Genomic DNA, 26,029 nt, shown 5'->3' with positions numbered 1-26,029 from the left:
ATATTTCTCATTCACATTTAGAAGCCAAAAAGGGGCATTTTTCGGGAATTCAGAAATGACTGAGTTTAGAGATAAGGTAATCTTAACAAAAGTTGTAGATTTTTGAATTCTGAATACGATACTGTTGAGAAAATTGGGGCATTCCATTACATGAAATAAACAAGTTATTGAGGTTTGAAGTCACATAATTTTGGAGGCCGGTTTCGGCAGTTGTGGGTGATCTGTTTTTAATTGAAACACGCTAAAACGCAGCTTATTAGGTCGGCTTTGAGTTCCAGAAAACTGATTTCGAAATTCACAGAGGTTAGCGTACAACATCAATTTCCGTGGAACCTTGCAAGTGTAAAATTTTTCAAATTTTCCAAATAACTCAAGAAATGTAAATTTTGAAGATAGGATACCTTATATAAACTAACCTTAAAATTTTACGAGAAATTCGACAGTAATAAAAAATTAAAATAACGAAATTCTATATCGTCACACCTTTTGGGATCACCCTGTACATTAAAAAATAATTTCTGGAAATATGTCTTTATGTGCTGTGTAATCGCGCAAAGGAACAAATTATTAATTTTATTGGTATAGAAGCTAAGAAAACCTAATGCACTATTGTAGGACCCTGTATATAAAACGTTTTAAACCATTTTAATTAAATGACTAGCAGCGTTGCGGTGGTACTCATACAGCGGTACCAATGACGACTTAAACTCAATCACAACCTCAATTTAAAAAAATCTGTCCTTTTATACGTATAAACTGGACGGTAATAACGAGAAGCTTAGAACTGTTAGTCGGTTTTCATACTTAGTAAAGCGGCTAAAAAGCGATAACCGGAATCACTGAATATTGCCGGACATGCAGAAAGGAGGTCGAGTTCTGGAGGTTTAATATCATTTTAGGTAAGTATCTGAATACTGAGATTAAGAGAGGGAAATAAAATAATTTCGCTAATTGACTCAATACTAACACTGAATATAAATAAGAGCCCGATGAAATTTTAAGTAATCAAAACGTACCTACTTAAGATTCTTCATAGCAACAAAGCTAATGAGTCGGGACGTAGTTGTATACCCACGGCTAAAACTTCACACACAACATGTAATGCTTGCCTTGAGCATTATTACTTCAATGATATGACTAACGATCAAATTAAAAATGTAATAATGCTGGTAACACTGGAGTCATTTGAATGAATTAGAATTCCGTTTGAAAAGTTTATTATGAAAATCGATACGCCATGAGCCAAAGACTGTACTAAAACAGCAATTATGTTTCGCATTGAAAATATCCACATGATTAAATATTATTACACGACTTTAAATTTTCTTTATATAGATGTTTAATTAATGAGATCCCCCATTTTACTCATAAATCACCCGTTGTTCTTTTCTTTCTATATATTTGACTCAATGATTCGTTAGACTGAAGTGTCAAATACCGGCCTATATCCTTCTCATCACCTTCCTCATTATGACTGTTCGTTTTTGCTCTCGTGTCAAAGTTGCTTTTAGAAAGGTTCACATTTGAGCATTTATACATCCAGGACATCAATTTTTCAGGATCAAGTGGAGACTTCAAAAAATGATTCGGGGCTGTCTGCTCCATCGAGTTCTGCAGGTTGGCCGAAGTAAACTTATTGATTTGTGCATGATCATTGGTCAGTTCAAGCTCAAAGCTTTCGTTGGGAGTATTGACGCTGTTTTGGATCTCGGTATTGGATATGGTGATGCAATCGTCTTCGTCGTTGCTCAATGCTCTTTCGAGTAGGAACTTGAGGGACTGAAGGCAGGAGCGCAGGCTCTGTTCGCGGCTTTTGCGTGCAAGATCGCATCTCACATATTCAGAAGGGGTAGTTGAAAGGAGGTACTCCACCTGAGGATGAGAGGGGAATGCTCAATTAATTTTCTTCGATGAAATTGAAAGGGAAAAACTAAAAAAATGTGTCCACCAAAATGATTTAATGTTCATGAATATCATGAACACTGTTACATTGTTAAGCCCTGCTATTACTCCTTAAAGATCATGTTGCGCATGCTAAGTTACCTAGAAGCTATATCAAAAATACAGTTAAGAAAATTCGAGTATTTACCTATTTCTTACTTTTCTATAATGTAAAAGATTAATGGAGGAGGAAATTATAACAATTTTATGAAGGGTCCATAAATCATTTCATCACAACGTATCAAACTTCTAGTAACTTTATCTTGCAAGAAAAATTCAGAGCAGAGGATTGGTCAATCTTCTCGTGTCCATGGAAATGATCTTGATAAAGTTATCGATACACTGATATGTTAACCCTCAGGTATGAAATTTTGGACTGTCAAATCAATTTTCTTCTAAAATAGAATAATTCTTACTCTATCTGAAAACGTATGCCGCATCATCGAGTCCTCTGTAGATACGGCCCATCCAAAGTTCTTGTCCTTACTGTCAAATCTCCCCTTTGGATTTATTGATCTGTAGATTTGATAAATATCCGGTTTATTGTGGAAAGCCTGCGTGGTGGTCTTCATGGCGACCAAGCTATGAAAAGATATGCTTTCGGCTTCTAAAAAAGGGCAAGACAATAAATAACATTGTTAAGTTGAGACTAAATGAACTAAAAACCTTTTATTGGATGTTTCATTCGGAGTTTGGCTATGACCTTAGCATTGGTCTTCCTTACTAAAGTGTTGATTTCGAAAATGAGTAAGGCCTGAACGACGCAGACTACTGTGGCTAAAAGGATCTCTATGGCGAAATTTGGATAGGAGATAATACGAAAAACGACGGTACTCGACAGGAATTTCACAAAATTTAAAATCAATTCGTCCATTTTTTCTACTACAATAATTTTTGAGAATTGACAAGAGATTTGATTGCAGTGATAACTGTCAAACGAAAGTAACAAGGTGTAAAAGGTGCGTAAATACTTTTAAAGGTATTTTTACAATTACAAACAAAACCTTGAATGCAAACTCGCGCTAAAGACGATGCAGATAAATTTAGGATCACACACAGAGAAGCCCACGATATCAAAAAGACGACAATTGGACTGGTCTATCCCAGTCACTTGTTATTCATGGTTGATCGTAAGCATATTTTTCTTGAAGCATCCAGTTGGATTGTCTTGTTGAGTTGTTGATTACGCTTTTAACGTAATGTTAGTATGACGATACGGTTAAAGGTGATTGATCTAAATTTAAGATAAACTATTTAGATCTGAGTGTTATTGGAAACAATCTTTGACTCTTTTGTCTGCCCGATTGAAATATTCTGTTCTAAGAAAATGCATTGGAGAAATATGAAAGTAAAAGATGAGATCGCTGATAATACTTCAATAAACAGGGAATAATCTGCATCAAAGTAGCCTGAACCGGATATATTGAGGAATCTACATCTAACCGTATGTTCCAAAAGCGATAAATTACCATCAAAACCTTCTGAATCTCTTCTCTTCTTATTTACTGGAAGATGCTGCTGTATTACGTAAATTGACATGTATGTCTTCTTCACGTTTTCTTTCACAATATGTCCAGCGAACGATATCATGTGCAGATTGATCTGAAAATAAGAAATAATTACTTATTTGCCCTTAATATGCATAAGTAGCTACTTACAAAGGCATAAGGAAAGTTTGTTGCTATGTTCAAAATAAGTCCTAACTTATGAGTAAGTACTCTGAACTCCTTTAAGAGCCTCAATACGTAGAAGAGATATGTTATTGAACTTAGCAGAAGTTTGACAACATTCACTAGCAAAATAGGCCCCGCGTATGTGTTCAGACGTTCGATTATATCAGCCAAGGAACTATAGGATTGCATAATACTCCCGATTTCGTCTCTAATTAGTTTTAAATATTTTTTATTTTGATTATTAATCGCAAGTTGCTGTAGACGGCAATTGATGAGAGTCTGAATATCCCCTATAGCAAACAGCATACAGGTAAGCTGTATAGTTGACGTAGCCTCAAAAATTGTTTCAAATTGTTCTCCTAAAACTAATACGAGCGGATATTCTCCTCTTCGTCCAAAAAGGGACACCAGAGCTTTTATAATTACTACCACAACTTGTATATAAAAATATCTATAAAACCAAGCCTTTGTCTTCTCTGGTTTACTGGTATTCCCCATCATCTCTATGTAAACGCTTTGTAAACTCTTGACGATTGCTTTGAATTCTTGCCTGAAGAAACAGCTAGTTCGCAGAACTTCAAATCCGGAAAATGCAAGTCGCACAACTTGAACTGAGTAAAGCAGTACCACAGATGAGGAGAGACTTGAGTCTAGATATTTGAGTTGTGTAGTAGCACCTAGGAAACTGGTAACAAACAGCACTAGCAGTACTAACGAGAACACTATAAGGGAGATTACATCTAACACAGAAAATACAGAACTTCTGGAAAGAGATATTTGCAAACATTTTGAGAAGAACACCGTTGGAGGGTAAAACATTATCGATCGAGGATTTGCCTTCTCCATTGTTTAGGCACAATTGTACTTCTATGATTGGGCTGAAAGCTTCAACACAGATAAGAAAGACATTTATGATTAATTGAGGCACATTTTGGTTTATTAAATTCATTGTTGTATATAATTACTTTGGCTCTAATTTTAGGCATTTCTACGTTATTTTATTAAAATGGACAAGCAAATTTCGACCCTGTTGCACATGTCGCATTAATAATAGGTGAATTGCATGTTGTGCAATATGGCTATGTTCTCAAGCCCTTCTGCAAATGAACATGCTCCTATTAGCATAATTCCAAATGCCAAAATGCAAAATAAGCAACTAACAATAAGCGCGAAATGGATTAGTGAGTTGCTATAGCTGTTATATGACGTATCTTGTGCACTTTTAATCTAATTTTTTTAAAGGATGTGGGTGATAGATTGCTGAGTTATGACTGCAACGTACTAGATATACAGTGTTCGCATAAACTACAATATACATTACAAAAAAAATTAAGTTTTTCATAAATATTGAAACACTCCAAAATTGAATGCAAATGTGTAATTAATCTCTGCTCTGCTATGGTTTTCGTTGCTCGTTGCAAGACTCGTACATATCATGGCAAAAAAGGGGATTGTAAAATTTCGTAAAATATTGTAAAATATATATGTATAAAAACGTTTTATATGTAGTAATTTTACCAACATATGAAAGAATATCAAGAGACGGAAAAGTTATTTTTTAGTGTGTGTGACATACTGGGCGTGGAAGTTTAAAAGAAATGTTCAACTATTGGCTATAAAATTAATAGGCAGATTTAATAAAATTTTCTTCATTTAATAACAAAATTATATAGTGTTTTTTAAATATATTCGGGTTTATTCAGGGATTTCAGTACATATACAGTGTGGAAGTTTCGGATGGAACCGTCCATATAAATAAAATGTCGAATATATGCAGCCAAAATTCTCGGACACGTCGATTTTGATTTTTTATTGTGTTTTTTTAAATTTTTTTAATGTGTTTTTAATGGTTAATTCATGTATACAGAATAGTCCCAAAATCAAATATGACCACCAACTTTATTTTTTCAAATGGAAACACCTATTTTTCTAATTTCATTTTTGAATTCTACATAAAATTCTAAGTGTGTTTCATGTACCATGTCCTATACCTAAATGCAACAGGTGTCGAGAAATTTACGATTTAACATATCAAAAACTAAACCTTTTAGTTAAAAAAAAATAATTCTTTGATCCTGAAAAGGACTGATACAGTTTATCTGAAAATTGGTAGTTTTATGTTTTTTAGTGTGAGAATTATGAATTTTAAGGTTATTTTGACGTTGCTCTTAGAGGACGCTAGTTTCACCGTATTATTTAAGTAATTTGAGACATATTTTTTTTATCCGTTGGGTCATGTTTCAAACAAGTCGAGAATTTAAAAGAATGCTCAGTTCTACAGAGAAAATGTACTCTTATCTAGGTTGTCTAAATTTATTGGTTTTTAAGTTATTTGCACATAAAAGGTTCAAAGTAACATATTTTGCTCCGATTTTTTTTTCATTTAAAAGAAGGAAAAGTATGGAGAGGTAATCAAAGCAACAATGAATAACAATAACAATTATTGGTAATAGTGATAATGACAAATTTCAAATCAGATGTTGGAAGTGTCCACTACCTACCTCAATATATTTTAAAATACACTTTTTTAAATGTCTCTGAATGTTAAACAAAATTTCTCTATTATTTTTAAATATATTCATGGTTTCTTGTATTTTTTGTCACAGCTTCTGAAGACTATAAAAAAATATAAAAAAAATTTTAAATCATAGTAAAATACATTGAGCCTTTTAAATGCAAATAACATAAAAACCGATAGATTTAGACAACCTAAACAAGAGTACATTTTCTCTGTAGAATTAATTGTTTTCTTAAATTTTCAACTTAATTTAAGCATGGTTCAACAGTAAAAAATACGTTTCAAATTACTTAAATAATACGGTAAAACTAACACCTTATAGGAGCAACGTCAAAATAACCTAAACATCCTGTATATACATCAAAATAACCGTATAAAGTGAGACAAGCAATTACCTCAAAAACTAATTTTCAAATTAAAAAATGTTTCGAATAAAAATTGTTTGTTGTCAAGGGGGAACCTAACGTGCGTAATAAAATTTTTATTCAAAGTCATTTGGAAGGAATTTCAAGGTCAACTACATTTATTTAAATAGAATACTTATTTTTTTAAAGATTTTTAAAGAGCTTAAAAAATAATAAACTTTCACTAAGAATTTTTTTCCACATCCTCTTTTTACGGTGATATTAACAAGAATTAAAGTCAAATATGCTTTACATTGTAAACAATAATTAATAATTTATTGAAAATAAAACATAACAAAATCTTCTTACAAATCAAATGAATTATCAATCTATCAAGTGTTCAAGATGTTGGCCTTCCATATCGAGATATTTTTGAATTCTTATTGTAAATGAAAACAAAGCATTTCCATTCATTTCTTGGAACGCAAAATAAATAAACACAATTTTTTTTTATCCGTATTTAGGTTTACAAACACAAATATCTGATGCTTCTTTGAAATTTTCAAATAAAGTTGATAGCCTAAGTAGTTTCATTGTTAGATTTTTGTGAAAAATTTCAATTCAAAAATTAATTTTTATTATCCTCCACGTTACCACTTTCAAGACATTTATTAATTATCCGATAAAAAGGTGCACGGTTAGGTAATCTTTGATCAGGACACCTTTGCACGTAAAGTTCACGAGCTTTGGTATATCAGCATTGGTGTATTCTTCCATTTTGATTCAAAGTTTCACTTTAATTTTGCTACTAACAGCCACCGAAAAACAAAAACGTACAACGCAAGTAATATCTGTCATTATTGCTTTTCCATAGCCAACTACGCGAAGAATAAAAATTTACCAGAATGAATATGTACTATTAATTTCACATAAACTTAATTATCTCGAAAATGGTTTGGAATAGGTATAGGTAACCCTAATACAGTTCGATAGAGAATTACACTTTCTATTTGATACTGATTAAAGTTATAGGGTGTCCCATAAAAAAAACGACTTTTGCAACTTCAAAAATGTAAATGTCAGGAGTTGAATTTTGAACACCCTGTATAATACTAAGCCATGTAAATAGTGAAAGAGTGAACCTAAGACTATGTATTGACATTCTGAAAAATATGGATATTATGTCTTTAATAGTTACAGAGATATGCAATTTTAAAATTGGTCATTACAGAGGCATGTTTTTAATTCAAGGTCAAATATCTCAAAAACGGTAAGAACTAAGTAGGAATATTATACAGAAAATGTACCTAAAATATTATGTAGAATCTAAAAATAAAATAATATACTGGGAGTTCCATTTGAAATAAGCAAGTTACAACTATTTCCAGTTAAACCGGAAGTGACAGCAAGTTGAAAACATTAAAAAAAATAGTATATGTCGAATTTAACTTAACTCCAAATTTTCAAATTCGTATCACTTTTAGATCCTAATAAACTTCTAATGAACAGGTTGGGTGAATAACCCTGTATACCTATACTTTGAATCGTTAGATCCCAAATACTGAATTTGATACAAATCTGATTCAACGTGGGTAGATACTTCGAGAGGCCCTCTACACAGTGTGCAAAAATGGTTAGTGTACCAAAGTGCGAACTCCTCTAAAATCACCTAAGTTTTTTTTTTTTTTTTTAGATTTCGGCCCTTTGGCATCAACCGATAAATCTCCAAGTATATGAAAATAAGAAGGTGGTTACTGAAGGACGCACCATTTTGCCCCACACTGTACAATGAATAGTTCCCGAGATATGGCGTTTTAAAATTTTCACCCTCAACTCCGTCCTACCCTTGACTGGTGAGACTTAGGAAGTTGAAATTTTATGTGGTAAGTCTTTTGAGTGATAGGGACAATTGGTAAAAATTTCAGATCGATCGCCCGTGGGGGCCAAATTGACCCGTTAACATTACACGCCTTTGACATAGACTATTTTCACTGGAACGCCATTAGTGTAGCAATATTTAAGCAATGCAAGGGATGGCAAAAATCCATGTGAACATGCGCTTAAGGAATGGCCTGATGCATTTGCATAAGCTCGGAATAAATGCTTTTAGGATAACCAACCATACTCTCCAATGAGATCAAAGTCTGTCGGCTTTGTCATCACCTTCATTCACGTCGTCTCCTTTTGTACCTGCTATCGATCTATTAAAATAAAAGAGGTGAGTTTACCAATGGTGCTTGCCTATATCAAAAGCCATTTTCCCAGATTGCAATACGATATCCAAAACAACGCTTGCAATAACATTTAATTACCTTCGATGCGCTGCCTGTTAGGAACTATGCTAATAGAGCCAAACCTCTCATGTTCTTTGACGAAAGTTCTTAAACTAATTACACCCTCGGCGTTACTAGACAACTAAAGCAAACCGCCGCTTGTCGGGACTTAATTCGCCTTATTGAATGTTTACGAAACATTCGGTTAACTGTTTAATTGGAGCAATTACGAATTGTGTTCTTGATACGTGCACCCCGTTGTTTCGACTTGGCCCAAATCGTGGGCTGTCATTTTCATGGATACCAAGTGAAGAATGCAGTAATTGAATGAGAGTATGGTCATTATTCATACCCTGCTGGCGGGAAAACTATTCAACTTCAGTGGAAATCGATAACAGTGTGTCGGTTTGCAGCTGGCATGGCAGTTCGGTCTCGAGAGGCACAAATAATACATTCACGAAATCAAACATTGAAAATGACCGCCTCTTGAGTCATATTTCATGCATAGGCTGGTAAAGGTAGATGCGATGACTGTCAGTATTTGTAATTCTTTTTCGGTTATGACTGAAGCAATTTATCGATGTTTTTTCTGTTTTTGAATTTGAATAGCACAAACTGTAAATTATTACTCAATAAGAATTTAAACGTTACAAATTGAGCTTACGCTTGTTTGGTCTAAATATGGAGCGTGTACGTGGTTGGGTCGATTCACCCCTTTCGATACGATTATCGTGAACTACGAAGATCGTGGATTGGATTGATCGTTTATGAAGGACCACCCTTAGTTCGCAGTCTCAGAGGCACTGTTTTTCGCGTATAAGAGAAACCAAACCTTCTTAACTTAACAAAGGTTTATTGGTAACATTAACAACTTAGATTATAGTACTATATTATAAACAATATCGAGAAATACGTTATTTAAAAAATGTTGACTTGAAAATAGCGTAATACGAGCAAGAAGAATCTAGCGCGCACGAGTCCGTGAAGAGGTAGCGAGAAAAGAGAGCCTCTTCAGTTTCGCACCCTCCTTAAGTACTGATACGGAGGTGCAACGCCCATAGACGTACCCCCGATAAGGCCCCATTTACGGCTTCTAGGCTACCTTGTCGCGTTAAAATGTAGCACTTAGAGGCATGGTCGCTGGGCTTTTATTGAAGCCCAGCCATTGTATTCGTTTGGCGGTACTTTTAATTTAGATTCGAAATTTAATTCCGACAAAGAATAATGCTGGAAATCCTAATCATAAACTAACTTCCCTCAGCCGAAGATGGGTGTTAAGTGCTGGGAATTCCAACAGTATTACCCAATCGCTGGGGTCGTCCATGGGCGTAACATAAGTTTCTTAAACTTACTCTGTACATTTAAATTAATAAATAACATAATTATAATCCATGCTATAACAATTCGTCGCAAATCATGACAACGGTAAACTTTAAAACTAAACAAAGCGATATCGGTAAGGCGCAAATCTATAGGCACAGAGGTTTTCCTTGGATCACTAATGCATATTTCTTGTACTGAAAATTCCGTTGATCGTCAGTTAAGTATCATCTGATTAAATAATTTTATGTGGAAAAATCTGATCATTTGTATATTTCCGTGTGTATAAACTCTAAATTTAAAGGGACAGCATCTTGGTTGGCGTAAAATAAACAGAGCTGTTGATATTGGGATACTTGTAGTATATTAAATTTCACGAAGCGGTCTTTCGGGATTTAATATTAAATTGATCTATTACGGATTTTTTAAACCATCCATATTTCTTAAGATTTGGCAGTATTTCTTTGGAATACATGGAAAGTCATATAGGATTATTTGGCAAACCTTTCGAAACATTCTCGTGCTCCTCCACTAAGTGTTCATTTCATGAAATTTAAATTTCTTTATTCGTTTTAAAACTTAACAATCTCTGGCTGTTATCTCCTACTTCCCAATGTGTACCAGTAATATGAAAAATAATGAAAATACAATTTTATCTATAAATTTGCAATATGAGTTTTCCAAAGTATTCAAATTTATATAGAAAATTTTTGGAACTTCACTCATTGATGAAAAAACTCTATACACTGTATTATTCAGAAATTTTGGAAATATCTTGAAAACGATTAGAGATATCAGTTGAATGCAAGCCTAACTCATTTTTTAAAAATCTTTAATATCCTGTACTTCTTTAGAGAAGTTTTTTTGGACCTAATTTTACATGAATTTTTTGCCATATTTTTACACATATTATAGAACATTCTGGTAAAATCTTGAATAAAAATTTTAGACAGTAACTGGACATTAAATAAGGTCCTGGCCTAAAAACAACCATTGCCCTATAGATTGTCAACTCCGATTAAAACATAATATCTATATCCTGAAGAGTAGTACTCGCCTAAATTTTGAACTAAATATATCTTCTAAATTCTAGGAGGTGTAAATAAAAGATTATGGATGATTTTGAAATTTTAATGTAATTGAAAATTTACCGAATGTGTCGGTAAGAAGCTTTTTCGGCTCTATATTTATATGACATTTTCTATTTGAAATGAACTGTATAACCATCTCTCCATCTTTTCCATTTATTGGAAATGATCTCTATCTCTTTCTCGTCATATAAGACTCCGTATAATGTGTTGATTTTATCTAAAATTGAAATAAATATTTTGATATTTTACCAGTGGAGGTTTTTATTATAAGTCATGTAAGCTATTTATGGCCATTTTTTGGTAAAATTAAAAAATATCTGTGATGTCAGAATCATACAGATACAGTGCGTATGAGATAATTTTGCAGAATGACAAGAAAAAATTGCAAGACCAAGCTAAGGGCAATAACAAAAGTTGGCCCCAAATTTTGGCAATTCTTGTTAGTAAGTATCCGATGTTTGTAAGATGTAACGGTGTTTGCTAATTTTTACTTAAAATTAAATTAATAAAATGTGTTGTCATATAGGGGAAAAAGGGAAGCTTGTGAAGTTTAATGAGCATACTTCTAATGGTTCCTACTACAAAACTTTCACAACATTAAAATCGACACATTCAGTTAATTTTCTAAAAAATTTTTAAATTTTATTTGTATTTCTTGTGTTTTTATTTGTGGTGTTGTTACATACTTTAATTTGGTTGCAATCCAGTGATCTCTGTTTCGGCAATGTTTATTGGTAGGGGTTGATATTCCCACGATAGCGTAAGATGTTTAAGACAGTATATCACGTCCAGTTTCGTACCGTCATATAGTTTCTTTGAAGATACCGATTGTTGTCCTATTCACGCTATTGTTACGAAGGTGAATTGAGGACAGATGTGCGTCTAATTACAAGAGTTCCGCCTTTTTGATTTACGACCAAAAGTTCCAGTGTCGAGTTCAATAAACCTCCCTCCCGATCCTTTCATCGACAGGGTCGAAGGGATGGGACAAGTCGTTTTTTCGTGCTCTTCTCCAAGAACTTTCGGACGGTACACATCGCGATCGGACACTCACAACATCTTATTTACACTCACTAATGCTATTGTTAGGACTTGCGACGTATTGTTTTATCACGGATTATGGTTGGGTTATTTATTAGTTTAAATGTTCAAAGTTAGTTTAACAAACTGATGTTACGCCCATGGACAACCCCAGCCATTGGGTAATACTGTTGGAATTCCCAGCGCTTAACACCCATCTTCGGCTGTGGGAAGTTATTTTATGATTGGGATTTCCAGCACTGTTCTTTGTCGGACTAACATTGCGAATTTAAATTAAAGGTACCGCTAAACGAATACAATGGCTGGGCTCCAATAAAAGCCCAGCGATCGTGCCTCTAAGTGCTACGCTTTAACGTAACAAGGTAGCCTAGAAGCCGCTAATGGGGCCCTATCGGGGGTACGTCTATGGGCGTTACACCTCCGTATCAATACTTAAGGAGGGTGCGAAACGGAAGATGCTCTCTTTTCTCGCCACTTCATCACGAAATCGTACGCGTTAAACTCTCGTCAACATTCTTTAAATAACGCATTTCTCGATATTGTATAGTTGTTAATGTTACCAATAAACCTTTGTTAAGTTAAGGTTTAGTTTCTTTTATACGCGAAAACAGTGTCTCTGAGACTGCGAACTCAGGGTGGTCCTTCATAATCGATCAATCCAGTCCATGATCTACGTAGTTCACGGTTATCGTATCGAAAAGGGTGAATCGACCCAACCACGTACACGCGCCAAATTTTGGACCTAACAGCTATAAGTACTTACATTATAGTGATTCGAACATATCATATGTTAGATCTAATGTTATAATAAGTAATAATTAATAAATAGTGTTAACCAACATTGTGAATTGATTGAATAATTAATATCATCTCGTTTACAACCATACGGGAAAAACAGGTGTAATTGTATTTTTTTAATTGTACATACTTTTGTTTAGCTAGCTTAGTCCCTCTCAGCATGTGGCTATTGTTTTCCCGAAGTTCTTCCGTTAGTGTTGTAATCACCGAAAATAATTACAATATATCAGACGAACAAGAATCATAATTTGTTATTCTTCATCCAGTTGGTAACTATTACCTAAAGACCGGTTTTTCAATCGTATTGAATCATTCGTATTCCATATTCAACTTCCGATAACTGGAACATTGGTTAAACTGAATTTATCTTATTCGAAATCCTCAACAGTAATCAAATACAGGTCTAAAATTTGTTTTAAGCTATTAGAAAAAATATGGTTGGTATAAATAATATTTAATTTTAGGGATGCTTGGGACTATGATACTACTGTTCTTCTTGGGCAAGTTCCTTTGCACCAAGAAAACATTTTGGCTTATGGAAATACCTCATTCTATTAATTGGCTTTTAATAATATTTACCAATTCAAAGTGAGACTTCTTCATTCCAAGGCTAGGAGCTGAGGTAGGAGATGCCCTCTATTTTGCTTCTGGGCTTTCTTACATAATGAAATGTGAATTACATAGTGAAATTAGTAATCCAACAGTTAGAGGCTATTTTGGAAACATTACTTCAATGGCAGTAAACCTAAGGCTTCTTTCAGTTACAGTTTGAGGTAATAGGCGAACAAATCGCGATTATATCAAGAACCAATAACTAAATTTTAGGGAGTTATCTTGATGTCGTAACCACAGTATTGGGTTATGAGGATAAAAGAAAACACACTGATTACTAATGATTCTCTATTTTCTGATACGCGCGGTCCGATAGATTTTAAAAGAGTGTCGTATTGTATCAAGACGTAGAAAAAGGAAAAAGAATTTATCAAGCATCGCTCCAGACACCCGTTCATCGAACCTGTGTGTTTATATGTATAATCCTGGAGGGACTAGACCAAACATATCTATTGAAAAATAATTTATGTGTCTGATGGAAGTGATACTTTCATAAATTTTGCCTTATGAAAGAAAGCATTATCCAACACACAGCGTATATTTGTATAGGTGTGGGATTCATTAGTCAGATTGCTTTAACACTTTTGTATATATGCGAAAACTTCTCTATTTTTACAACAAAGTTGAGGCACGATCAAGAAATTGCTAAGTTGTACATAGTGATAGCGTTAATATTGTTAGTTAAGTAAACTCTGTTAGATCTAAGGTGAAAAGAGCTGTGAGGGGGTTGCTGTACTCCTATAGGACGCCCATGTACGTCACAACCTGGTTAGAAGTATTGTCGTTAATTAAGAGTTTTACAATCGTTATCTTCATGTGATATTGATATTTGGTGATTGTTGTCTAACCATCCTTTGTCGACGTTGATGAGAAGTGCAGCCGCGCATTGTCGGTATTCATGAGAAAGTACCTACCAAGTGTTATCAGTACCACAGTAACGTTGCAGGTGATGTCATAAAAACAATAATTGTTCTCTAGCCAGGGTAAGACCCTATTTTATTACCCTTAGGTTTAGTATTTAAGAGCGCTCCGAACCTAAAGGGTTTTTTTTTTTTTTGAGTGGCTCATCTATACCTATTATTCGTGAAGCAGAAATCTAAATAGTGTATCCATCATTATACCAAATCCTAAACAACGATAGAAAAACTTACATAGGTATTCCGCTTGCACTGCTAATCATTATGTGGTTTCCGATATAATCCCTTACCAACAATTCTAAGATGGTAATTGCGAAGGAGATAAAAAGAGTCTCCAATGGTTAACTCGCAAGTATGACGTGGAAGAAGACTTTTTAATGCTCACAGTTGATATGCAGAGACAATTTTCAGAGAGTAGTACCTTCAGAGATTTGTTTACCATTAAGAGCAAACAGAGAGGTTTAAGAGTAGCCATATTATTATGTTGGTCGTAACAGTTTTCGGGAATCTTAGTGTCCAGCAACTACACTCAAATAATTTTCAGCCTGACTGGCAGTACTTGGAATCCCCAGAATTCATTGATAATCTTGATAGGCATTTGCAGCTTCTTAACTTTGTCGTGTAACCTTGCCATAGAGGGGTTTGGTGGACGAGTAACATATTTCACACCAATACTCTCTTGTGGAGTGTTTCTACTTATCATGTCAGTGTATTTCAATTTAGATCATTTCGATATGATAGACTTAAACAATGTAAAGTGGACATCATCAGCGGGAATAACGTTGTATGTGGTGATTTACGTTTCAGGAATAGCAATAATTCCAAGTTTGATGTTAGGAGAATTGTTCTCGTTCAGCATCAAATTTAAAAAAATATGTGTGGTGCTTCTATTTTTCGAATTAGCACAATTTTTTAGTTCAAATGTATCACGCAATTTAACACTTATCTAGGGCTATATGCTCTTTTCGTGGTATACGGGATTTCATGTGTTTCGTAGTCTTTTTTTTGGTTATGAAGTGTCTGAAACTAAAAGTAGGACTTCAGCAGGATTTGAAGAATATGTAATTCTATCAAATTAAAATTAGTGTCTACTTGACGTGTCGCTGTGAGATTTCTATTTTTTATGTGAAAATCATAATTAGAACTTAATAAAAATGATTTTAGTTGCACGTTACTGCTTCCTAATAAATAAATCTCCTTTTACCTTATCTTTGGCATGGGCTTCAACGCTTACACTAATCGAGAACTGGAGGGTTTCAATCAAGTTGAACAGATTTTTCTAGCGCAAAGATCTATATTTTCTTCTCGTTTAGTACAATTTTCTGCATTAACAGTTCTCTCAGAAGTCAATAAAGATGTTCCCATGCTGATAAAGCTCCAATCTGAATGAGAATGCTAGGAATCTTAGGAAAAAGAGAGCTTTTGTAATTCAACAGCTATGGAATCTTCGCGCTGATGAACAGGGAAACTGAATCATATAGACAGGGAACTTGAATCCGTAATTGATCATAAGTTCATATAGAGAGTATTTCAAATTCGTTCCACATGTAAGAGGATCTCGGTTATCACAAAATAGATAGAGAAAAGTTCAAATAATTTTATGAAAAACTTATACTCAGTTTAAAATTTTTCCCAGACATGTCTGAAAATGGACTTAAGAACTTAAATATTTTCATTGTTAATATAGTAACATGTTTATTGAGCTTTAGATAATATCATCATATTGTACTCCTATAATTTAACACTATAACACAAATTTAGTTTATGCTGTCATCTACTCTTCAGGTTTTGCTGAATTTCCTATAGAGCTTTTCATTTTGTTTTTGGAATTCATCGCAGGCCTAGAACACCGGTCACCAAGCAGGTGATACCGTAAACCAGAAAAGGCCCATAAAGTCCCACATAGGTTGTTAAGGACTTTAGGTTATTGTTTCTTGGTGTAGTTTGCTTAGTTAATTTATTTTGTACTTTCATCCCTTAAGTTACGCCCATGTGTATCGATACGTATTTGGAGGATTCCATCTGGGCGCCAGACCATCGCACCCATCAGGTCATATCGAAGGGCTCTTTATGGCTGGGAAATACGCTACTCGTCAAAGGAAGCTTTCTAAATTGGACCATTGCCGCGATCCGTAGTTCGGCGGATTTGCCATACTTCAATGAAAGCGACTTGTATAGGTATTTGCCAGATGGCGGCGATTTATGATCTTAGGCGCGACCATTGCCCGTAAGGGCTTCTGGTATTGGTGCGCCCCTGGTTGGAGTTCCTCGGGTTTAGTACTTAAGGGATGATCGCAGTAATTTTGCGCTCTTTGACCGGTGCTCGCTCCAGACATGTGATCGTAAACGTAGTTCGTAATCTTCCCAACTAAGCAAACTCCTACTTCATACTTAAACCAATACTTTACCATTATTTATATAAGTGAAATTTAATACAGTCCACTTTCGTAAACCAAATTGTTGTTTTCGTGGTTTCGTTTATCGAAGGAATCTCAACATAGGTGTTCAATAAATTGAAAAGCATTGTTGTTAATAGAACTGCAACTGCGAAAGCGCCGCTTAAAACACATAAAGATTTGTATTTAATGCTGCCTGTAAAAAGTTTTCCAAGCATTAAAGTCGGAACTGCCTATTCCCGGAGAAAATACTATGATGAAAAGTATCAAACCCATTAAAGGAAACCATCCTAAATCTTCCAAATGTACTAAGTTATACTAATTCAAAAATAAGTAGGACGACATTATAATTAGAACAATTCCACATCCAAACGCTGAAGTAACAAATGTTACCCTTCTACCAAATCTTTCAATTAACGCGCTACAAATCACATTAAATCCTGCTGCAGTGGCCAGGAAAATCATGGACGACTCTTGAGGTGAAAAATTACCTCCAGCTTTCAGAAAAACCATCTGAGAATAATTCATAAATATTGAAATTCCGGAAAATTGTTGTCCACATCGAAGCAATGTTCCTGCTCTAAGCTCTCTTCTGTTGCTTTTTACAGTTAACAATTCTTTAAATTTACTTTTGTGCGCTGAAGAGTTTTCAGCGGCTGTTTTAATGTGCATAAAAATCTTCTTCAACATCAGATTTTTTTCTCAGCCATTTGAGACATTCTTTCGTTTGTTTAAACTTGCCATCTTTGATAAGTTGGTAGGGAGATTCGGGTAAGAAGCAGATCATCAAGAGGAACAAGATGGAGGGTACCATGTTTATGTAAGATGAGATAATCATATCAAGGCCTAAAAAAGAGAAACAAGTTATATTTATTATTTAAAAGTGTATAAGCATGAAAAAGCCGAGTAAGGAAATTTTGTATTAACTTTCAACTTACACTATATTTCTTGGGGCCAAATTTTCTCTATCAAAATAATTTCTTTATTTTATCGTTTCAAAAAAGTAACATATAGTTATTGTTAATTACTTTGAGTAATTATGAAAAAAATGAAACTGCGGGCATGTAAGTACTACGAGAATAACTTTATTTTATATAAACTTTCCGTGGACTCTCAGTCACGTCGCCCTCTCAACGTAATTCTTGATCTTATATTAACTCTGATTAAAAATCAGTCCGGTGCCTTTTTCTTAATATGTATAATCAGCATATTGCATTTAACGTTAGATTGCTTACGCTAAAATGTGACGTTACCATATCAATATACCCAGTCAGGCACACCTGCACAAGAAGTATTAGTCACTATTGCTTAATTGGCTAATGATAATACAATCATACTTTGCTAATACAATAAATACAGAACAGTTACAGTTGAGAGTATTTTAACTGTAAGCTGGACACCAACTTTCATCTACATAAATACATTAAATGCAAAATGTCGAAGAAACGCCGGGAGCTACATGAATAACTGTGTGAAGTCTTTGATAACCTTTGTGTTATAAAGAATTTCAGTATAGAGTGTGCCCATTTGAAATTGAACCAACCTCGATATTTTGGTGATTACATACCGAATTATATTAGGTGTACAACTTTGCTTCCGCCGTTTTTTTTTCGAATTTCGCGATTTTATTGTAAAAAACTAATTATACCTTTAGGATCCAAAGTATTGTCCATCGCTGGCCACTACTTTCTCCCATCTTTCGGGCAGCATACGAATCCCGTGTTGAAAAAATTGGACATCTTTTGAAGCGATCCACGATTCTATCCAATTTCTTACTTCTTCATAAGACCGGAAGTGTTGGTCAGCTAGCCCATGTGCCATGGATCGAAACAAGTGATAATCAGAAGGAGCTAGGTCAGGAGAATATGGCGGGTGGGGTAGGACTTCCCATTTCAATGTTTCCAAGTATTTCTTAACCACTTGCGCAACATGGGGTCGAGCATTATCGTGCTGCAAAATCACTTTATCATGTCTCTCGTTGTATTGCAGCCGTTTCTTTTTCAATGCTCGGCTCAAACGCATTAATTGGGTTCGATAAAGAGCACCTGTGATTGTTTCAGTTGGTTGTAACAGCTCATAATATATTACGCCGAGTTGATCCCACCAAATACAGAGCATGATTTTGGAACCATGAATAGACGGTTTGGCCGTCGACGTGGAAGCATGGCCGGGATATCCCCAAGTCTTTTTGCGTTTGGGATTATCGTAATGAACCCATTTCTCGTCCCCAGTCACAATACGATGCAGAAATCCCTTCCGTCTTTGCCTTGCAAGCAACTGTTCACAAGCGAACAGACGCCTGTCAATATCTCTTGGTTTCAACTCGTACGGCACCCAATATCCTTGCTTCTGAATCATTCCCATGTCTTTGAGGCGTTTTGAGATTGTTTGTTGAGTCACTCCCAATGATTGTGCCAATTCTTGTTGACTTTGACACGAGTCTTCGTCAAGTAATGCTTCCAAGTTCGCATCTTGGAAAACCTTCTTTCTTCCACCGCTATGTTGGTCTTCGACGTGAAAATCACCGTTCTTGAAGCGCTGAAACCACTCACGACATGTCCTTTCACTAATAGTGGCTTCCCCATAAATATCTGAGAGCATTCGATGAGCCTCAGCAGCAGATTTCTTCATATTGAAGCAGAAAAGTAAAACCTCCCGCAAATGACGAGAATTTGGCTCGTACACTGACATTTTCAATTGCGAATAACTTTATGATGAAGACACAAATAGATTAATATTTTTATGAGGTTATGTTAACAGGTGCCCAAGGCTCCTGCATGCCCACATGGGGTTATTTATTTCGATCATTACTTACCGCTACATACATCTATTCAAAAACGGCGGAAGCAAAGTTGTATGTAAAATATTGTAAAAAATATGTAAATATGCAGAAACACATCGATTTCATTTTCAAAGGGGATATTCTTTAAGTCGGTTTTCTATTAAATTGCATACACCCTCTAGCGGGGATGGAAACAACCACTAAAATCTTAAATGGGCAGGAGGATCAAGTTATACCTCATTTGAAAGGTATTTCAATTACTTTTCCAAATGTAACTTTTTTTCATTGAGAAATTTTCGAAAAATCATGTCCATACCGTAAACAAGTTTCGGTACCTATTATATTGTAAAAACATTGTTTATTACTATTTTAAGTATTCAAAATGCTGTTCATTACTTTCCAAACAGTAATAAAGTCTGTCTTTAAACTCCATTCTCACATTCATAAAAACTTTCACTTGAATTTCCCTACACGCAAGTGTAATTCTTCTCTTCAATTGTTCTAAATTTTGAAGCTGGGTTTTATAAACAACAGATTTAAGATGCTCCCAGAAAAAAGAGATGTTAAATCGGGTAATCGTGGTAACCACTCAATTGGTCTTCTTCGACCAATCCATTTGGCAGAAAAACTATCGTGTAACTACTGCCTAACAGGAAGAAAAGAGTGTGGTAGAGGTGCATCTTGATGAAAGTGAAGATCTTCTTGTAAAACACTATTACCAGTCCCGTCAATTTGATTTTCTAAATTCGTTGTTATTTTGATGAATTATCTCTTTTAGCAGATTTAAATAGAGCTCACCAGTTAGGTTTTCCTCTATGTATAAAGGACCAATACGGCATTCCCAAGAATATCCAAATATTTATTTTTTGTGGATACTGTGTATTACCTTCTCTAAATAGTTGAGGATTGTCTAAAAACAATCAGACATTTTGGGGAATGCCAAATATCGGCAATAAAGTATGCCGAAAAGGTATCATAAACCTGGGAACCTTCTCGTAATGGTGTTTCCTGATGCAGTTTATTGTCAATAGATAAAAAACATACTGCCAAAATTTCCCAAGAATCTCACTGCAGTACATTTGTGATATTGGCTGCAAATAACCATAGTTATAGAGAAAGTTGTAACATCTGGTGATTTCAAAGAAGAAGAAAGAAAAGGAAAAAAACCCTGACTAGAGGCAGACAAAGGATCAGTTCTTGGTACAGCGGAGGACGTCCAATTTAAGCAATCGAAAAGGGTCGTTACAATGCGACATGGGAAAGGGAGTGGGAACTCACTATTGAGTCTTCCACCCAGTTCTTGACCAGTTCACTCTTGACCTCATCAAAGATTAGAAAATCGTAAAAAGTTTTAAAATTACCTTTGAAATAATCAGACACCAATTACTTGTAAAACACATTTGAGCTAAGAACTTTTGTTAATATACATTAAAAAAAGTCAAACAACCAATTAGTTCAATTCAGTTTCTCTCAATCTGATAAAAACGAGAGTGGTCCTTCGGTAACAAAAAGTTTAGAACCAGCCGCGGAAGCAGAACCCACTAGTTACAACATTGTCCAGGGGAGTGACAGACTTTCCCCCAAGACAAGGATATTCATCGCTCCAGTATCGACACTTCTGTTTGTTTACGTGTTCATTAAGTAAAAACGTACACTCATCATTAAAGCAAATGTTTTGTAAATTATTTTCGTTTTCATTTATAAAATCTGTTATTACTTCACAAAATTGAATCCTTCTGTCAAAATCGTCGTCAAAAAATTGTTGAAAGATATGCATTTTAGATGGAATTCATTTAATTTTAACACTTTTTTACTTTTTCGTGAGTCATTCCTAGTTCATGTGCCACAATACAATATCATGTACATACGAAAGCAGCTGGCCAATTCGAACAACGAAAAAGCCTAAAACTTCAATTTGAGCTGCTTTATTTAAAACTCGCATAAAAACTCTTTTTTGATGGCAATGAAATCAGTTTCAGTAAACTTAGCAACTAATTCCAACACGTATTTATGTTTCAAATTAGTATTAGGATTCCTCTAATTAAAAATTCTTACTGTTCTTCTTGAGCATCTTTCATATTTTTCATAGGTGAAAATAATTTTGGTTCATTATTAAAGCGTGTATACCATTTTTGTAAATGACCTTATAAACAATAACAACAATATAACATAATAAATAATAACAACAAATAACCTTATAATACAATAATAAATATCTAGTAATTTAATAAAAAGTTAAGAATTCCATCGTCCTTTTTTAATAGAACAGTCTTATTCTTACTGTGTTTTCTACAAATAAAATATTTAAATAAATGTATTTATAAATACAAATAAACAAATAAAAACTAAAATAATCATTTGTTGTTTATAAAACCTAGCCTCAAGATTTAGAAGAATTACAGCTGCGTGTAGGGAAATTCAAGTAGAAGTTTTTGTGAATATTAGAGTGGAGTTTGAAAATAGTCTTTATTATTATTTAGAAAATAATTGACAGCATTTTTAACACTTAAAGTATTAATAAATAATTTTTCTACAATACAATTGATATCGAAGCTTGTCTATGGTTTGGACACGATTTTTTTAAAACCTCTTGATGAAAAAAAGGTACATTTGGAAATTGAAAGACCTTTCAAATGAGGTGTAACTCAATCCCCCTTCCCATTTAAGATTTTAGTGGTTGTTTCCACCCCCACTAGAAGGTGTATTCAATTTCAGAGAAAACCTACTGAAAGAACGTCTCCTTTGAAAGTAAAATCAACATGTTTTTGCCTATTTACATATTTTCTATAATCACCGAAATATGGAGGACGGTTCGTTTTCAAATCGACACGCTTTATAATGCTACTTACCTAATATATTTATAATCAATGCCCCTAACCATACAGCCATAATTGGCATAAATCCCCAATAACCCCTAACTGTTGGTGTGGTAATCACCAATGTATGGGGACCGGCACAGAAAAACACTGCATCTACCCTGTTAAAAACCTAGAAACATAGAACTCCCACTTGGACTTAGAAACAGCCACTATAATTCAGCCTAATAAGTGTGGAATACACAACACTCACAAGGATTTTTTAGGCCCAAGATATTCGGACATTTTGTAATAAACTGGACTAAATGTCATCAAAACTAATACAATTTAATTTCAAAATCGGATTTTGAATATTGTCTTAAAATTTACCCAATGGCTGAAAAATTAGGAAATAGGATGCTTCTCCTTCGGATATGTTATAGTTGGTTTTGTCTTGAGAGAGAACTAATAAGAAAGGAGATGACCAAGACCAATAAAGTTCAATTGAAAAACATCCGAGGCTAACTATAAGATATTGAGAAGAAAAGGTGTTTTAAGTCACAAACTGGTAGGCTATATGGCGCTCGATCTAAATGAAGAAATTCATTTTTTAAATGTGAACAAAAAAGTTGATATAAGCTTTTTGAAAATATGAATAAAATAATTTTGGAAATGAGGGAAATTCCTCATTTCCAAAATAAATCCAAAATGATCATGAAATTCATCTAATGGTGAATTTCATGATCCGCATGAAATCTAGTCCTGACACTTATGTTAAAAAGTCCTAAAGCCTACTTACCAATTAAAATGCATAAAACTTGATGCCATCTCTTTCCTTTATTTTGCATACTCAAGTGCATATTGGTGTTAGTCATCTTTATTAGTCATTTGGATGATTGTATCACACTGTATGTTGTGTTTTGTTGGCCATTCAAATTTAAAGTCAAAAATGTGTAATCACTTACATGACTTTTCCACTTCCTACACTTTTACACAACAATGATTTGCACTTTTGCATATGTAAGTATACAGGGTGCTCAAGATAAGGAGGGCCACTATGGGGATCTTCGAAACGGTAAGAGATACAGATTTGGTTAAATAGGAGAAAAGTTGCGTAATCAAGGGCCTAAAAAAATGGCGTTTAGAAATCCCCGAAATATTTTTTGATTTTTGAGATATTTGGGAAAAATTGGATTTTCCGATTTTACATATTATTTTTTTCTGGCGGTAATATTAAACCTAGACCAAAACTGATGGCACTTCTTTACAGCAACTTTTAATGAGCTTTAATGTGACATTATCAGTTTTTTAATCCGACGTTTTAACATTGCGGAACCATCATCAACTTAATTTTTTTAAATACGGTCTGAATGTTTTGATATTAGATTCTGAAAGCCCTTTTTATTCTAAATTCAAGGTCGTTCTGTAAAAGAATTGCAAAATATATCCAAGTAAATGGTGGACACGTCGAACATTTATTGTCACAGGAAGATATGTTTAATTTTTAATTTTTTGTTATTGTTAAAATATTCGTTTGGAACTTAAATAAATATGTCAATAGAAGACCAACTACGGTATTAAATTGTTTTCATATTATCTTTGTGCTTTTTTAACAATACAAAAAAATTATGTTGTTACATGTCGACAAGTAGAAAAAATGGGAATTTAAGTTATTTAATTGAATTTCTCGAAAACCGTTGCTCCTAGCGACACCAATAAGGTATAACTTTTTTAACTAGAAAAGGTAGGGGAACAAATTTTAATGAGTCCAAATGACATACACCGTGGCACAAAAAAGTTTAAATGGTTTAAATGACTCCTAATTGTCGATTGTGACACAATCTAGAAGTTACACCGAAATCGTCGATAAATTTGAATTGACTATCTCCAAAAACCTCTATATAAGAAATTTCGTGAAATTAGCCCGAACTGTTCCAGAGATATTAAAGAAAATTTGATTTCATTTTTCAACTTTGGCACCCTGTATCTCAGTTATTATCAACTTTTGGAATAACATAAATTTAGCTATATTGCATTATTTTTATGTCATAAATCCATCGTTGCTCTGTGTCCCATTACTTAAGACTCACCCTGTGAGACTCACCATACATATATTTCGGCTTAAACGCAGGCAATAAAAACTTATAGCTGAGCTTACTTTTAATTGAACAATTATTTGATTATTGATATTTATGTTAGTTTCATAAAGATATTTTTTTTGAGTCTGAAGAAAGTTCATTCTAAAATTATAATCTTTATTCTGTAACGTGTTTAGAGATATTGACTAACAGAAAACATATGGACCAACACAAATAAAAGATCAGAAAAGGTAATGTATATGTCAGAGATACATTAGTCCTTAAGTTAGGATAACGTTAGAAGTGATAATAAAATAAGGTGGCAGGCTAATAGAGCTATCTTGAGGATAAAACACTGTTGAATGAGGTCACTACTACCGACGCAATTAAGTGGTTATGTGTGGGATTTGTCCATGGGAAACAGGGGCTAGCTGGTACTTCTTATTGTGGAATTTGGGGTTATTTGACCATCACGGACGGGGCACCGGGGTCGTCTGGACCAATCTTGCTCCTGCTCTGTCGGCCACACTTACCCTTTCCTCAATGGTATTTGGGGAGTCATCCCCTTCGCCTCTTAACGAATCGAAGAAAGCTTATTTACTGCTTCTTGAATTATCGTAGGCCATTCTTTACTGTATACGAATTTATTAATGACAGAAAAAAAATTATCGCGTATAATTTGTTTGCCAAGGGGTACCACCTAAGTTTTTTTAAAAGATCCCTTAACGGTACTTTAACAGCTTAACCTAGGAAACTTTGGAAATTAACCGAATTATAAGGAAGGAAAATTTTTCTCTAAGCCACTATACAACCTAAGACTAATTGTACAATGTCGCTCTTATGCTAGGTAAACTACAACTAATCTGTGTGTCTCTTCTCTGTTGCCGGATATAGCACTAACACTCTCGAACTCACTGTTTTACGGCGTGTCGACTGTGAACTTTTGAAGAATCCGTCATGAGATCAACCAGTTGGGATCAGATACTTCTTTCGGGATTTCTGCTCGACCCTCCGGGAACCACTTCACAGATTTATTTACGGGAGGTACTTAACGAGTAAGAGAACACGTGAGCCGGTAGTTGAGAACCAAGGACAAGGTCCTAAGACGCGGGAGTGCAAGATTGCAAAAGGGCTCTGTCTCATGTTGAAAATTCTTAAATACCCCATCTACTGGAGAACAATCATAGGCGTACTTAGAGCATGGGGTAGTTATTGATCCAATAACTACTGGCTGCGTTAAAGCGTAACGCTTGGGAGACACGATTTGACCTTTTTTGGGTCTTTCGGTAATCGTGATTGCACCCTGGTACTAGTCCCAACGGAGAAGTCGCTGGAAATTCCACCACTTAGCTCATCTATTATCCATGGATAATGGGTGAAAAAACCTTGTGTTTGGTGAGAGTTACTCTCGAACTAGTGACGCTCATAGGCGTATCACGAAGACGCCTGG

The 26,029-nt window shown here is 34.5% G+C and overlaps 2 protein-coding genes and 1 pseudogene across 2 annotated transcripts; 1 reads left to right on the top strand and 2 right to left on the bottom strand.

Annotated features, from left to right (window-relative positions):
* Window positions 1-1,365: 1,365 nt before the first annotated feature.
* LOC136417866 (uncharacterized) lies at window positions 1,366-2,867 on the bottom strand. Its single transcript, XM_066403723.1, has 3 exons — window positions 2,608-2,867; window positions 2,358-2,548; window positions 1,366-1,872 (listed from the first exon to the last, which is right to left on the bottom strand). The coding sequence occupies exons 1-3, from the start codon at window positions 2,813-2,815 to the stop codon at window positions 1,366-1,368; spliced, it is 906 nt and encodes a 301-aa protein (XP_066259820.1). The 5' UTR covers window positions 2,816-2,867.
* Window positions 2,868-12,606: 9,739 nt separating this feature from the next.
* On the top strand, window positions 12,607-16,000 carry LOC136417833 (facilitated trehalose transporter Tret1-like). The gene is given in 13 exon segments (XM_066403668.1): window positions 12,607-12,690; window positions 12,880-13,012; window positions 13,140-13,268; window positions 13,464-13,587; window positions 14,311-14,405; window positions 14,486-14,557; window positions 14,621-14,653; window positions 14,716-14,766; window positions 14,847-15,018; window positions 15,073-15,409; window positions 15,479-15,589; window positions 15,671-15,792; window positions 15,928-16,000. Coding segments are annotated over 13 exon segments (1,536 nt in total).
* A 233-nt stretch (window positions 16,001-16,233) lies between these two features.
* LOC136417828 (facilitated trehalose transporter Tret1-like) lies at window positions 16,234-23,376 on the bottom strand (annotated as a pseudogene).
* Window positions 23,377-26,029: the final 2,653 nt, after the last annotated feature.

The sequence above is a fragment of the Euwallacea similis genome, chromosome 2 (assembly GCF_039881205.1).
Source record: "Euwallacea similis isolate ESF13 chromosome 2, ESF131.1, whole genome shotgun sequence".
In the NCBI taxonomy this organism is placed as follows: Eukaryota; Metazoa; Arthropoda; class Insecta; order Coleoptera; family Curculionidae; genus Euwallacea; species Euwallacea similis.
Note: the sequence above shows the minus strand (reverse complement) of the source record. Positions and strands in the feature narration are given on the sequence as shown.

Excerpts from the sequence above, each read along its gene's own strand:
- LOC136417866 (XM_066403723.1), bottom strand. The coding sequence starts at position 2,815 with ATGGACGAATTGATTTTAAATTTTGTGAAATTCCTGTCGAGTACCGTC. Across the intron at positions 2,549-2,607 it reads AATGAAACATCCAATAAAAG|AAGCCGAAAGCATATCTTTT; the intron begins GTTTTTAGTTCA and ends GCCCTTTTTTAG. Across the intron at positions 1,873-2,357 it reads GGCATACGTTTTCAGATAGA|GTGGAGTACCTCCTTTCAAC; the intron begins GTAAGAATTATT and ends TCTCATCCTCAG.